The sequence below is a fragment of the Diuraphis noxia genome, unplaced genomic scaffold, assembly GCF_037042655.1.
Source record: "Diuraphis noxia isolate RWA-SAM2 unplaced genomic scaffold, SU_Dnox_SAM2 contig0009, whole genome shotgun sequence".
Lineage (NCBI taxonomy): Eukaryota > Metazoa > Arthropoda > Insecta > Hemiptera > Aphididae > Diuraphis > Diuraphis noxia.
In genome coordinates this window covers 14732-31480 of record NW_028301719.1, presented here as the reverse complement: position 1 = coordinate 31480, position 16749 = coordinate 14732, and the positions used below count along the sequence as shown (strand labels likewise).

Sequence of the window (16749 nt, the reverse complement as noted above, 5' to 3'; positions counted from 1 at the left end):
GTAGATTGAATATCAAACGACCAAAAAGTTAAACTTTTTTTTTAAATAAAATATTTATTGAAAACTACAGTTCAACACAAAAAAAAAATCCGAGCTCTACATTAATCACTAATCAGTAATGGTTTATTCAAACAAAGTTTGATTTGACTAAATGGCATTAAACATTGTACTTGTGTTTGATTAACTGATCCTTATTGATTAAGCATTATATTGAAAGTTCAATCTCCAGCTGAACGGCTACTTATAGTTTATACTATAGGGTCAAACTTAAAGCTCACAGTTATCACACAATATGCGCGTCAACGAGTAAATTAAAATCGTGCGACACTAATTGGAATTCAACTTTTTGATTAATAGTTAAAATTAGGTTTTTATTTGACATTTTTCTAGTCGCAAAAAAAAAACAAAAAACATTAATAATCTTCATATCATATTATAATAATTACTCCCTCCACATAGATATATGTATTACACTGTTCCTCCTATATATATATATATCAATGTACTGTATTTCCCGTTAAAATGACCTTGTTTTAAGTGATTTATCGTTCCAAACGACTTATGTTTAAAACATAACTTGACCGAGTATACCTAGATATAATCCCCAACCATAACCATAAAATTATTATAACGTTTCTATACTAATCGAATCGCTGCAATTGCAATGTCCAAAGATAATGTTATGTGTTCCAATCTACCCGACCACCGTCGTCGTAACGACAACATTACAGCAGCCTATACGACGGGTCAAATACATGACAATAATAATATATTATGAATTGTAAATTAACAATAATCGCCATGAGCCTACATCGATTTTTGTATGTGACACAGTTACACGGGGGGTTAAACGTGTATAATAGATTAATAATATACTGCAACGCCAGTCAAAGATAATGAAAATCGAAAACGTTTATTGTATTTCATCGTTTCACACGATGTGATGTATATTATATGTCGTATTGTTTTAGATTCTAAACGAATTGAGGAATGTATTGATTTTACAATGATGTACTTATGTTTAATTTATTTTTTATTTTTGTGTCTGTCATCACGTTTTGGAGTAAAAATAATGCTTTGATTTTTGACTTCGGCCCCTCTTTAAAAAGGAAAATTCATCTAATCGGTACTGAAATTTTCAGTAGTTTTCAAAAGTGTCAGGACCTCAAAACCTTAAAAAAAGTAACGAAAAATGAATTTTTACGCATGATCAGTTTTCAACAAAATACATTTTTTTATTTTGCTGTAACTCAAAAACGAATAATCATTGTAAATAGTTGACATTTTCATCAAATGTTTGTATTAGCGTTATCAATTTACGATTAAATTTTCAAAATATTTTTACTTTTTTTAAGCTATTTATATAGACAATTGAAATTTTCCATTTTTCTAAGTATATTTTTTTGAAACGCCTATGGAAAAAATTTGGCTATCCAAAAAATCTTTAAAATGTAACACAAGGTTTATAATAAATTGTACTTATCGTATTAAAACATTCAAAAATCGTCCGAAATCGTACTTAAAAATTAGTTACTTGTATAAAAAAAAAAATTTATATATATATATATTATAATTTAAATATAGGTGATATTCTAGACTGACAAATCATCTCCATTCAGAATCGTTTTTTTTTTTTTACATAAATTTGTTTGAATATTTTTGGCGTTTAAAATTTATAATATCGAATTTCTGATTTTTGTATTGTGTATTTCAGTAGTATACAAGGAAAACAAAAAGTAAACATGTTGTACATAAGATAATAGACATAGTTTAAAACTCAGTGAGGCATAGTAATCTTTACTGATTATAAATAAAAATAAATATTGTTTATTTTCAAGACGATTATTTAAATATATTTTACACGACGCCACCGAACAGCTAGATCTGGTCAACAATTTTGCATATATTTACACTATACGCTCACGCGCGTCATAAAATATGCAAAATATAATATTATGTATTCAATGTATGTATATAACTAGGTATGTACCTACTTATAACATACATCAGTCTTGAAAAATCATCTGATTCTCACTCGCAGCCATCTGTATTCTATAGAAAACAATTTCGGTTGGTTTTTTTAACAGTTTTTACTTTTTACAGTCCTCAATCAGTTTAAGCATGTTTTTCAACACCACGCGTTTTACTACTATATAAATTAATAAATTTTAAAAATCGCTGTGCTCTGTGTAGGCGATGTACAAAGCGTATATGAAGTTTGATATATTATTTAATTTTGTTTATTAAAAAAATGAAGCGCACGCTTATATTATGCTACCGAGTTATTGAAAAATAACAAAAAGACGATGTAAATTTAAATATGAATTATAGTTCGCTGTTTTTTCGAAGGAATTCACTGTGGGAAGTGACGCATTTCATTGCTACATTAAATATGTATTTCAGTCTTTTGTAGTACACACAACTCAAATATTCGTTTTAAATATTACTGCAGCATTTAGTGTGAAACTTTTTCAGAAACTGAGAAAACAATTAATATCTGAGAGAAAAAATATGACGTTTGAAACTACTGGAAATAATAATAAAAAAACTATGAAAGCCAAAGTTATAGTCATCATATAGTTGGTAACGTCTAAAAAGCCAGTTATTTTAATTTAGTACCTAAGCTTGTTTATACCGTTTTGGATGATCCATATAGAATACATCAGTTCAGAGATTACCTAGATAAACTTTTCGTCCATTTTCCCGCTGATGGGTTTAAAGTTTAAACGTCAAGGCAACTCATCCATGCTATAGTTTATTGTGTCTGTTTTTATTTTTTGACATTGAGGGGCTGTTGTTAACTTAGTCTACTGCAGGCTTATCGTCATCATTACTTCGAGGACGTCATACTCAACAAAAATGTACAGTTGAACAACATATCTTGGATATTCCATGTATAATGATATATAGTAGCCTCAACATTCATATGCCGCTAAAATAATATTATACGTATACTTTCACCGACATGGCATTTTCTCGGCACTTGAAACACGCCCACTAAATAATATGTCTAAATCCCAAGCCAATGCACATCATAAGTGTTAAGTAAATATATAAATAGAATTTCATCAAAGCTGCAGTTTGTTAAATTTAACAAAATACACTTTCTTCGGATATTAACCTAACTTTTCAACATTTTACGTGGTAAATTGATATTTTAACATTATTGACATTGTATTATTTTATATATTTAAAAAAAAAAATTTAATATTTAAGCAGTCATATTATTATATTTTGAAAAAAAAAAACAGAAAACTAGTAATATAAACTCGTTATGACTATATATATATAGTTTGATACTATAAACTTCATCTGATGGTACAAAAGAACATTCAATTGAAGAATATAATAGTTTTTCTTATTATAATTTTATGCATAAATTATATAATCAAAGAAACATTATTATCAGGTGAAATTAAAGGATAATATACCTAAATTGCATATAATAGAGGTCAGATTTCTGGACGGATTGAACATTCGAAATACAAGCAAAAAACTACAGATATTTTCTAAGATAACAACGACGTATAACTCAATCTCATATAAAACTATTTTTTTATGCTATGCGTTTGTCCTTCACCTCCTATCAAAATGTTTGTAAAAATAACGAATGCTCGTGTTTTATACACTTATTAGGAGTTTTAAAACATATTATTCCCGAAGAAAAAAAATGTAGATAGATAGTAATAATGATAATAATAAAAAAAAAAACATATATTATTTACGTTTGATCCAGTATACGCGTACAATAATGCACCCTCGTCAAAAACTTATTTCGCACCGAATGACGTGAAACAATAATGAACGGCGATGTGTTAGCTCTTCCCATCAAACAATTATTTCAATTCAAAAAATAATACATAACGATAATAATACAGGTACCTATATAATATTATTATAACATAACCGTACGTTTACTGTACTATTGATTACAATAATAATGTGCACGATGAATACGATCGATATATGATGCCAAATTTAAATGATTATCGTGTATTAAAGCTACGTGGGTTAACGATCCAATAACGTTTGCTGATGTTTAGATGTACGACGTAGGTGCACATAAGGAGACTATATAATAATAATAATAATAATAGTATGATATTACGTCGTGATGCCTCGTGTTCGTGACTAGCATTGTTTGATGTTATACGAATATAATATCCAATAGAATTATCAAACGCCAACCACTTTTTGTTTAATCAATTAGACCAAACTATATAAAAAAATAAAAATATTGTGCGGCGCACGCATATGAGGGAAACGCAATATAACAATACTTGGGAAACGGTTCTCGCGAGCTGCAGTTACGCTGAATACACCTTGTTTAGACGCCAGTGTGAAGACGATCTGACGTCAGTTGACCTATCTATTTATAGTTTTAAATCCGGTAGCCAACATTCCTGGTGTACATATATTTTAGAAGAAACACGAAAAAACATAATTCGTTTCATATTTTTTGGAAGTCCCTACCACGAGCACAAATGAGACGCACAAGGTTGAAATAGTCGGCATAGGTATTATGTTATATACGAGTTGCAAAATTACAATATTTTATTATATAGGTGGAAATCTGTATCAAATAAATCGACTATTGCAGCGCTGGTCTGGCGAGAACTACGACGGAGATCATATAAAGAGTCCGATAAAAGAATATAAAAATAAGAGCCTTGAGGTGTATACACTGCACATAGCACAATATAGCCAAGAGCGTGTTTGTACGGATTTACAAAGAAAAAATCACGATTATAGGTCTGCGTGCAAATTATTTAGTTCAATGAAAAGGTTTCTTATTTGACAAGAGCGGTGTTGACCTTTCATACAGAACGGTAAATAAAATATCTGCAGGGCATTTAAACCAACCAATAAATTAGAAAAATTTCATTTTTATTTTTTAATACGTTTAAGGTTCTTCGAACGTTTGACCATCGATGCATTTAAATTAAAACCAGCACAGGGCAGACCAAATGCATTTTCCGGTTTTCCCGTTGGACCAACTCCGGAAAACTGAAAAACACGGTGCAGGCACAAGGCCACGGTATACATATATTATCTATAAATTTAAAAAAAAAATCTAACCTCAACTGCCGTTTGTCGAATCATAATAACAGTATTCCGCAATAGAAACATGGGAACCGGAACAATAATATACATTTGAGTGCACACTTTTAATAATTATTATATTATACATCATATGCAATGATGAGTGAAACTAATTTGAATTTATAATTTTTTATCCTAAAGAGAATAGTTATAGATAATTAAATCTAATGTTAACATAATATATTGTTTATATTAGTAATTTTATTAGATCCGATGATCCGTATAATGTAATAAAATAACTTGATAATACTTTTTATGTAGTAAAAAAATAAAAAATAAATATTAACTGAGTTTTTCATTTCATGACATACTTCATATTATGAGACACAAATGTTGAAATTGATGCGGAACACTATACATCAGTATACTGCGTAATGTATTAGTCATAAATATTAGTTCGTATCATAAATTGGATTATAATACATCTAAAATCGTTAGGTTGATTAAAAAATAATATTGTTCCAAAAGTGGTTAAAGGTCATATCATGATACCCGGAAGGGCTAAACGAAATAAGACAAATTAATTTTTTTTCTGTGATGGATATGATTTTACCATGAATTTTGTTAGTTTATAATAAATTATTATTATTTTTGTAAGTAATTAAGACTGTTATCCTGAACCGAAAAAAATACGTACCTATAAAAAATTTTTGACACACTCCTCGAACTATACATAATATATAGGTACAACGTCAGTCATCAAATACAACTAAATCTATCATTTTCTGGCTAATGTAAGACTCGCAACTGCATCTTTCTCACAAAATGTTATAATTTTTTTTTGATTAATAAAAACACAGATGACTACATCAGAAATGTATAGACACTTATTTTTACAGTTTTATAATTTTGATATAAATATATTGTACTCTTAAACTTTAAGATTGTTTTGTCATCAGTGGTGAATATGAAAATGCAAAAATAGCTCGAGAACCTCTGACATAGGCATGCACCTACGTAAATAATTGTACGTTTAATATACCACGAAACAAAATTATAGCGCATTCGTATTGATACTAGTAGATGGAGGTAGGTAATTAGTATTTCATTAAAATATTTATAGATAAAAATAAACACGCGTTAGTGATTTTTTTTTTATTAATTTGGATTAAAAGAAAGGCTGTAAGAACGACATTATAAATGCACGTAATGGGATGTCTAAATGTTTTCCTTTATAGTTTTCATTGGATTATTAAAATGATCATTTCTAGGGTTATTTTGGGATTTAAGAGGTCATGTCAAAAAAATAAGTGTACGGTCGCGTTTATGGTTTAAAATATTAGATATGGCGTACATCCATTGCCGTTAAAAAATGGTTCCGTCCAATGGGTCAATTTCATTTTCACTTTAACCGCGGCTATAGTGTAGTAGATAGGTATACCCAGTTAGTAGAAGTTCACGCTGGCAAAATGGTTTTTTTTTTATCCCGTTTTGTTTACTTAGAAATAATTCCCCGGGTAAGTAGTTTCAAAACATTTTTTATTTCAATAATGTTTTGTAAATTCAATGAAAAAATACGTAACAAATTACATTTTAGCAAATGTGTTTTGATGAACAAAATTCATGTTAAACCCATTAACACTGTGTGATAATGATATAACAGACATATTGAACTATTTCTTAATTAAATTAATAGAATAGGTAATGAGTAATACGTGTCATTTAGTATATTATTTACAATAAGGAATTTTTTATGTTATTCTCTAATAAGTTTAATAGCGTTTTAAATGCATTGTACAAATCAATTACTAAAATGGCCATTGATATCGTTGGTGCATAAAAACTATATAGGTATCGAGTTCCAATGATGCCAACGTTAGCTATAGATATCTTAAATAATATTTCTGTCGGAAATAATTTTCCAATATAAAATATCATTGTAATTAATAAAACATTTTAATCTATCATAATGTCCAGTTTGATTGACACGGAAATTCGATACAGAAATAAAAACCACTGCGCAGTAATAGTGAACGTTAAATTTTGCCTATGACCTAAATGGACGGCGCTAATGGAAAAGTGACGTATTTGGTACATCGTGCGCCTCTTGTCATCGTATAATATATTAATATATATATATATATTTTTTTTTTTACTAATTATTATGTTATCGCTTTGAAATATGCCTTAGTTAACCAATCAGAGCAATCGGTACCCATCTAATTTAGTAGGTTAAACGTGTGTAGGTAAACTATGAATGTTTTGCGCGTCGTATAACATGATGGTGCGTACGTTCGACGAAATAATATAAATATTATATAATTACGCAACTCACACAACCTGGCCAGTGCGCGGGTGCGAACCGGGAATTTCACGTGCAAACATGAGCAGCTAAATCTTTGATTTACGATACCCCACCACCCACGACCACTACGACAGCACGTTGCTCGAACTGACATCCAAAATATATAATATACGAATGTGTGCGTCATTTTTCTCGCCTACACACAAGAGTAGGATTTATGTGTTGTACTCGTATTGTACTCCGGAAAAAAAAATTACCCTACTTATGTAGATTTTCCAAACCTCTAAACACGTGAAAAATCTCGACGGTTAGGATGCTGCTGCAGCAGGCAATGCAATACTATTGCGCACTAGCTTGTTAAATGCGTACGCTACATTTGGACATTGAAAAAACTGGTGCAAAAATATAAATTATATTTTGTACAGAGTGTAACGGAAAGACCTGAAAAATTATACCTAACAACCTAAATACCTTGTGATGGAATATCGCGTATAGCCTTGAACAATTCAAGAAAAATTTAATACCTAAATTGATAAGAAGTTCTTATTAAGAACAATAATAATTATAGTTAATTGTCAGCTCTTTCTGTTGCACTCAGCTGCATAATATTATATCATTCTTTGAAAAATGTTGCTGACCTGTCTAAAAGCAATATTTTTAGGTAATATTTCGTGTATGAAATTATTTAACTTCGTAAAAATTGAAATAAAAATTGTTTTGAATCCATACATAAATTTGCCAGTTTGTGCTATCATCAGACGACAGAAACGTAAATATGGCTAAAATCGTATTATTATAATTACGACGAATGAAATAGGCCAATAGATAAACAGAAAACGAGCTCACCACATATAGGCACGGATGAGGCCGAAGAATTGGCCGAATTTTATAACGCGTTACGGTGCTTATAAAATAGTATAAGCATGTGTGGGCGACATTCCGACAACCATTGGAAATTCGGTAAAAACACGAAGACTGCAGTACAGAATAAGGTCGCTAAAATATAATAACGTAAAAAGAAAGTCGTTGCGTAATACTATATAGCTATTGCGGCATTGTGTCATTCTGGGGACGACGAGAACTGCAGGATCGCTGTGACATTGGTGCGAAATTCGCAGGATTGATAAACGACTTACAACTCGCGGATTTCCATTCAAAAGTGTAGAAATAATTCGACAACGGCGGATTTTTCTTTCTCCGCACAACACAATATGTAACTATTACCAACATGCAAGCGGAACGAAACAAATACCATACAGTTCTCCTCTCAACAATTTTTTTTTCTTTCTGAATTTAAAACACGAGTTTTTGAAATGTGGATTTTCCGAATCAAGGTTAAATTTATTTTGAAAAATTTTGCACTTCAAGGGAGAAATTATTTTAATAATAACTATATCCGATAAAAATCTTATAATTTTACCTATTTTAATTAATATTTAGTCCGAATAGATATCATGATAAATCGTATTAGAACTCACGCAGATAAGAAAACTTTTTTAAATCTAGACAAAATTTAACATAAAAAATTAACGCTTGCGTAAAAAAAAATTTAAAAAAAAACTCATAACAACGTAGTTACTATATAATAATATATGGCAATGATCGTACCAAATTCCAACAATTGTCCAACAAGTCCGAGTAGAGTTTGTTGGAATGGTTTTAGGCGATTGTGCTAACATTGTGGTGCCAGCTTCACGTAGGTCTTAATTTCGATACCAATCAAGTTGTCTAGTTTTATTTGTTTCAATCGATTAACGCATTTAATGTTATAAGGCTAACACACACACACCTTCCAGAAGCAGGGAATACAACCACAATATGGGTACCTAGTTCGGGTTTAAATGTCAAAAATCAATAATATTGAGAAAAAAAACTACAAACATTGTTAATACAGTAGATATATTATCACAACGACAACGTATATCCACAAACTGTATTAGTCATGGCATAAAACGATTTGAAGGTGTGATGATGTTAATGTTTCATAGTTGATTTTGAATAAGTATAAAATACAAAACCAATATAATATAATGTGTAACACAGTTCTTGAGTGACAGCTTTTAAATTGCAATAGCTTTTTCGACTGGGGTCGTATTAGAAAATGACGTTTGATTTACGAACACCATTACCTGTATATTCTACATGTTTCACTATTATGAAAGTTTAGATTTGGTAGGATTTTTGTACTCATTGAACTAAATGTTTGTTATAATAACGGTCGAACTATTATAATACAATTTTATATTAGTTTTTATTTTTATTCATTTTTTTTTTCAATGCACTACGAGACGTGACATTATTGTATTCATTGATATAATTGTCACAAATAACCATATATTTTTAGAATTCGATTGTTTTTAGACGAAACGGTTTTTATAAAGGTAAATCGAAATAATTTATAAACAAATATTTATGTGTTATGAAATAATTTAAAAATGAAAAGATTCAACGCGCTCGAGGATATATATGAAATAAAATAAAATAAATGTACAACTTATTAATACTAGTTAATTGTATTGGGAAAAGCCGAAAAGCCATTATAATTATTAATTTTACAATTTCGAATTTAAATTTGTGGTAAAAAAGAATTAGGGTGGTTAAGGTAATTAATTACTACAATGTGATTGTTAAAACGACATACAACTATAGATTATCAAAAATATTTTTAACCTTTTATTTTTATATTTAATTTTGAAGTATTATTTATATGAATAAAAATGTAATTGTGTTCAAGCAGTTTCTAAAATTGCACTGCATTTAAATTATGAATCATAACATAGTTAATTTTTATCTTATGATAAATAAGTACAACTTATTTACGACTTTTGACAAGTATAACTTTACATGTTTAAAAAAAAAATAATAATATAATTTTTAAGACCAATTCATCACACCACTTAAGTACACACATTGTAAATAAAACGGTTTTCTTTTTTTAAGTAATCAATTAAAATAAGAAACATATTAAATGGGTCTCTACTGCTTATATCACTACTGAAACTATTGATCGAAGATATCGATAATATCGAAGTAAAAGATCAGACGTTGAAAGCACCACAACAATAATATCAATAAAATCAAATTATGGATACTTAGTGAGTAAATACTATAACAATTAAAAATACATATTTCCGAGAAAAAAGAATGTATTAAGAACATAGGCATCCGATAAGATATTTTTCAACTTATAAAAAAATTTACATTTACATTTCAGTTTTCTAAACCTTTTTAAAAAGCTCATGTTTAAACCATTTCACCATGAATCGAGAAAGAAAAATGTCGATTTATTGAAGCAAAAGTACAAAATTTCAACCACATAACAGTTATTCGACGTATAAGACATGTAGACAGACAAATCGGACATCAGAATTCTTTTCGTTTCCTTCAAATCCTCCGGATTGAAAATGAAAACCATTCGACCATACTTGTAGCATCAGATGGGTATACATGAAGAAAATAAAATATAAACATATATATTTATATTTAAATAATTTATGACGTTCTCAATAGTACAGAAATTAAATATTTATTCACGAAATCGGTATTACTATTTCAAACTCTCTGATTATATTGAAAAATAAAACTTCAAATAAAACTCATGAGTACAATTCATTACAAAGCAAATACTTTAATAACAAACTGAAGACTTAAGATTCTTCTTAAATAAAAGTTACATGTCAAAATAAATACCTTCGACAAAAACAAAAAAAACTCTTAACATACATTTAATAATTAATTTTTTGAATTAAACCACAATATAATTATAATATATTGTATAATTAAACTAATGACACACAATTAGAACTTCATTAGATAGATTTTAATCATTATTGTAAAATTAGGAATACCTATAAGTAACTATTATTATCAAAAAATCAAAACAGGTCTTTAGAAATAATACCTACATAATAAACTATAATTTTTTTTTATAGCTAATGAAAATTCGATTAATTTTTTATAATTTAATATACAATTTAAAACGATAGCACGAGTTTAGGTATTACGTTGATATGTTATAACACAATATAATTGTATAATGTATATAAGTATTGTAACTAAATATACTAAAAATAAAAGTAGATCAAACTTCGTATCGTTATTTTGTTTGCTATATAATAATTAAATAAATCATAATTAGCAAAAAAATGTAATTGCTAGCATAAATTTGAAATCGAGAAGATATTTGCATGTTTAAATACCTACCATTTTTGTTTATATTTTAAGCATATTTTATTATTAAGATTGTTTTGAATGCATCTGTAATTTGATGGTTATAATATAATTCGTTTTACTAATAATATTATTTATAAATTATATATCAAATAAAAAATACCCTGTTTCATTTATTATGAAAAATTCCTAAAGTGTCTCATCTTACCAAACGATATGAGATTTCATAAAGATATGTAGTTATATATTATAACGTTGAAATATAAATTTCTTAATTTTATACATAATGGAAAAAAACATCCTTACCGAATTACGACAATATTCATCATAATATACAAAGATATTTTTCAGAATACATATATATATGATTAAAAGAATTCGAATATTTTAAACAATATTTTTAAAATAAAATTAATGAATTTCAACAGAAATACCTGTACAAAATGTGCGATATACATATAGGTATATCCAATATTCACACATCGAAATAACAAAGAACCTAATTAAATTTATTAATTTTTTGTTAAATTAAATAATCATTATTCATAACCGTCAATGAACAACTTCATAGGACATAAACTTGAAAAAACTAATCTGTTCAAATAAAATTTCATAATTTATTAGGTTTTATGAATTGTATGAAAAGTTGTTATTATTTTTTATTTTTTGTAATGTCATCGGATTGCTTTCTATACCTAGATCAGAGTAGTTCCTAGATAGTAACATAAGTATACTTATTTACCATGTATACCAATAAGATTGACGACCATAAATCGCATATAGGTTAAAACCAGTTTTTTTTCCCACCAAGCGATTATATTATATCATTGGCACACATGCATTCAATGCTCGTATTTATTAAACACACACATGCGCGCGTATTTATACGATTCGAATTATTTATCACGCATACACATACAAATGTAGTACATAGACACATAGTATTCTAAAACAAACCTTTCCCAAAGTTCATGTTTTATTCAAAACAAGGATAAACCTAATGAAAACCCGAATTTCACTTATTCTGTGAATGTGCCAATAGGTTTTCATCTTTCCCCCCTTTCCAGTGCAATATGTCGACCCTCGTTTTCGTAAAATCTACACAATTAACAATTGGAACGTTTGTTTTTTTCTCGTCTTTAACGTGGTACAAAAATGAAAATACTATGTATAGCACACCAAAAATGCATAGGTGTAAATTACGAACACCTATAATCACGATGAAGTGCATACATTATTTGCATCGAATAAGGCGACAACACACAGTGATCATATGTACGGCAGATTTTAAACTATATCATATTATAAAATAGACATTTATGTTAGGAAAGCTGTAAGAAATTATATGTATACACGATTATTCGCATTGTAACCTTAATAACTATAAAGCAGAAAAAATCGTTCAAATAGTATACCTTGGTGGCTGACATGGTTATTTACGTGGAAGTTCGCAACGATGTCATAAAACGTTGAATCGGACGATATATTTTGATTTTTTTTTCACTCGCAATACAATTCAAATATTATGATACGGATGGAATAATCCAAAAAAATATATTATGATGTGACGATTTTTTTTTTTAAATCAATTTCTCTTCGAATCAACGACGGTATCGCGTAATGTGTTGTAGTTGCGATCGTTCTCGCGTTTAAAAGATTTTTTTCTAGTTTTTTTTTTTTTTTTTTGTTTATAGAATGACGAGAAAAACGTATTTGAATATTTTTTATAGATCTAAAAACGAAGAAAAAAAACCCCGAACCGTACTATTCGACCGTCGTCGTAATTTATATATACAATATTACGATCGTTACTACTCGCAATACATATATTATATCGCGGTGTATTTTAATAGCACAACATACGATGGATGGGACGGCGTGTAAGCGCAGCACACGACACGAGACACCGGCGTCGGCGGCGGCGGCGGCAGCGTATCTATACTCTAGGCGACCGTGCGGGCGGCCAAACGGTACGAACGACAGTAACGCCGCCGCCGCGAGGAGAGCGTCAAAGAGCGGTGGCGGCGGTGCGGGGAGTCCTCAGATGCCCGGTAAGGTATATACATATTATATATATATATAAATATATATATATATGTATGTATGTAATATATATGTATATCGTATGTGTATAATAAATATATAAGTACGCTTATATGCGCGTGTAGTGTGTAACGGTAGGGGCAAGCTGCGGTGGGGGAACTTTATAAGCGACGACGCCCCCTTTGGCGCTGCGAACGCGAAAGCTCTGCCGCCGTCGCGCCATCGGGCGGACAACCGACGTACCACACGCGCGTTATAAACGCCAGCGGGGAAACCCGTCGCGATCTCTGCTGTAATATTTAGCCGACCGTATAAAATATATATTTAATAAAACTCATCGCAAACCCGCAGATATTTTACACGCGCGTCAATATGATAATATCTCGTCCTGCAAACCAGACGTTACCGGAATTACCGAATTAGGCGTTTACCATAATATAGCGATAATAGACATTATACAAATACATATATATACATAAAATACGCATAAATATGTATCTCTAAAAAACGTTTATGCACGTAAGCGTGTAAGTAACGCGTGGGTGGGCGAGCTTGGCATTTAGACACGCTACACGCATATTATGATAATACCGTCCTCATATGTGTGTGTGTGTGTGTGTGTGTATAGGTAGCGAATTCTCAAATCGAGCCTGAAAGGGAAACTTGAATATTGTCATTTTCAATACTTTCCCGAGTACGATAAATAAGCGCGGTATATAGGTACGTGCCGAGGCATTTCGCAGCGCCTCCCCAGTGGAACTGTCCCATCCCTATTTTATAGTACGCACACTTGGACACTTGGACGTGTGTCTGGAAGGTTTAAAGTTAGTCGCTTAAAACTTTAGGCCCGACCACAAGCGGTGCACGTCGTTATTATGGCAATTGATAAAATTAAAAATTAAAACATTATATTAAATAGTTTGACGCCAACAAATAGCAACTGTACTGCACGAACGTTCTAGTAAGGCTATATTATACAATCCACCGCGCACCGACAACAGTAATAAATATTTAGAATTATATAAATACGGGACGGAACGGCGACCGAACAACGTAAAGGCGCAACTGGAGCAGATCATTACTTATGCATACTACCCTGAACTGCAACAATCGAAATTATCTATACATTTTGAAACAAAGATATGAATGTTTTATAATTTTAGCACCACCAGGATTAAGTTTCTATAGTCTTAGACTCGCTGCAATTTTACAAGTCACACATACAAGTCGCTGCTTGAGAATATAAAATTGAAGTGAAAAATCGAAGAGTACTTGCCTTTATAATATTATATAGTATATACCATTTGTTCACCAATTTAGGGAACACTGAATTACTCGGCCGGATTATGTTGGAATAAAACGAATTTTTTTTGCAAGCTAGTGATATATAAATACACATTTTCAGATAAATTTCAAATTTTTAACGCTCTCGGCACGCGCATGTGCAATGAAACTTATTTATTACTTTAATAGCAATTGGTATTTTTATTACCAAATTCGGATACAATAATATATAGTTGTATAGTAGTTAAATAATTTTATATACATATCATGTTAATCTTATTTATAACACGTACAAAAAAAAAAAAAATAAAAATAAAAATAGCGTAGAGAGCTCAAACCCAGGTGTGAAACATGCAACTGCGAACTCACCGTTAATCATATATTCCTAGAATGCCCCACTTACCATAACGCCAGATCAAAAGCAAACATAAACACCTCCTCACTCAAAGACGCACTCGGACCAGGACAAGAAAAAAACATAGTAAACTTCATCAAGATGGCCGACCTTACAACCAACATATAAGACAAGAACCAAAGACAGCACATCACAACTATCAAATCTCCATTATATTATAAATTAAACATGTAAACCATTGTAGGCTTATAAACATTTGTATTTGAAGCCTTTAATTAATAAAAATAAAAAAAAAATAAAAAAAAATAGGTAAAAATATTTAAAAATGAACCAATAATAAATAATTATAAATGATTTAATGCATTTTATAATGATTTGTAAAAATGTATTGTTTATTAAAATTTGAATGGCTCTCATTCAGTCAATTTTAGTTTTAGAACCATGGTTAAATGGTAAAAATGAATTTAAAAATAAATTTAGTCTATCCGAATTTGGTATCAAAAATATCGGTTGCTATTAAAAAAAATATGATGCACTGCGCGTACCGAGAAGACTAACAATTTGAAATTTATCTGAAAATGTGTATTTATATACCACTAGCTTAAACACTAAATTAAACGAAATTAAAAGAGACATCCGCCGGTGGACGAACCCAAAACTCACCAGGAAAGAGGAGACGGTCCTTAACCGACTTCGCATAGGACACACCGGGCATGTAAATTCCGCCCGAAAATGGTAAATTCCGCCCAAAATGAACTACAGGTAAAATAAGGTACATGTAAATTCCGCCCGAAAATAAAAATATTGTATTATAAAAGTATATTTCCACGTTCTGATTCGATAAATTGAGCCATTATAGCGTAGGTACTAGGTATAAGCGTATAAGACTCTAGGGCGTGTACTGAACACAATTTATAATATTTCTATCTGGATTTTAGATCCACAATATTGCAGTCAAAGCTGATAAGATATGACATGATCACGGTTTAAGATATACATATATATATATACATATTTATATATATAGTATATCTTAAACCGTGGACATGATTGACGATTATCGTTTGAGATACGATTGTTCCGTGTTCGAAAATGTTGTGACTTCCCAATACTTTAAGTTATAACTTATAACACACACCGCGTCGCGAAAAGTACGGTCGCGTCGTACATTCACGGAACGCTTAGATTAAAAATATTTATTTTTCCCGGCGGAACTATTTTTGTACCTGTATATTTTTTCGGGCGGAATATACATGTACCTTTTTTTGCTGGGATATTTTCCCGGGCGGAATTTACCATAGACCTTGTTTTTACCTGTTCATTTCGGGCGGAATTTACAATCTCCCGGACACACCAGAATCACCCATGGTCTCCTTATGGCAAAAGAGGATCCCCCTATTTGTCAAACCTGTGGTACTGCATTAACAATAAAACATATAATAGCCGACTGTCTAATCTACAACCAAGAACGCGCCGAACATAAAATATCATTCAATCTCGACTCCAACCTCCGACCTATTCAGAATAAAAACCTGGATATATTTAATTT

The 16749-nt window shown here is 30.3% G+C and overlaps 1 protein-coding gene across 2 annotated transcripts in view; it reads right to left on the bottom strand.

Annotated features, from left to right (window-relative positions):
• Positions 1-16749, bottom strand: part of LOC149054173 (cAMP-dependent protein kinase type I regulatory subunit-like) — an 80170-nt gene that overhangs the window by 51338 nt on the left and 12083 nt on the right. Inside the window, exon 1 of one of the 2 annotated variants that reach the window (XM_089230483.1) lies at positions 12934-13491. The exons of the other annotated variant lie outside the window; for it this stretch is intronic. Coding sequence (XP_089086609.1) covers positions 12934-12948 — 15 coding nt within the window. The 5' untranslated portion in view covers positions 12949-13491. Of the gene's footprint in view, positions 1-12933; positions 13492-16749 lie in introns of those variants that run through there. 2 annotated transcript variants of the gene reach the window in all.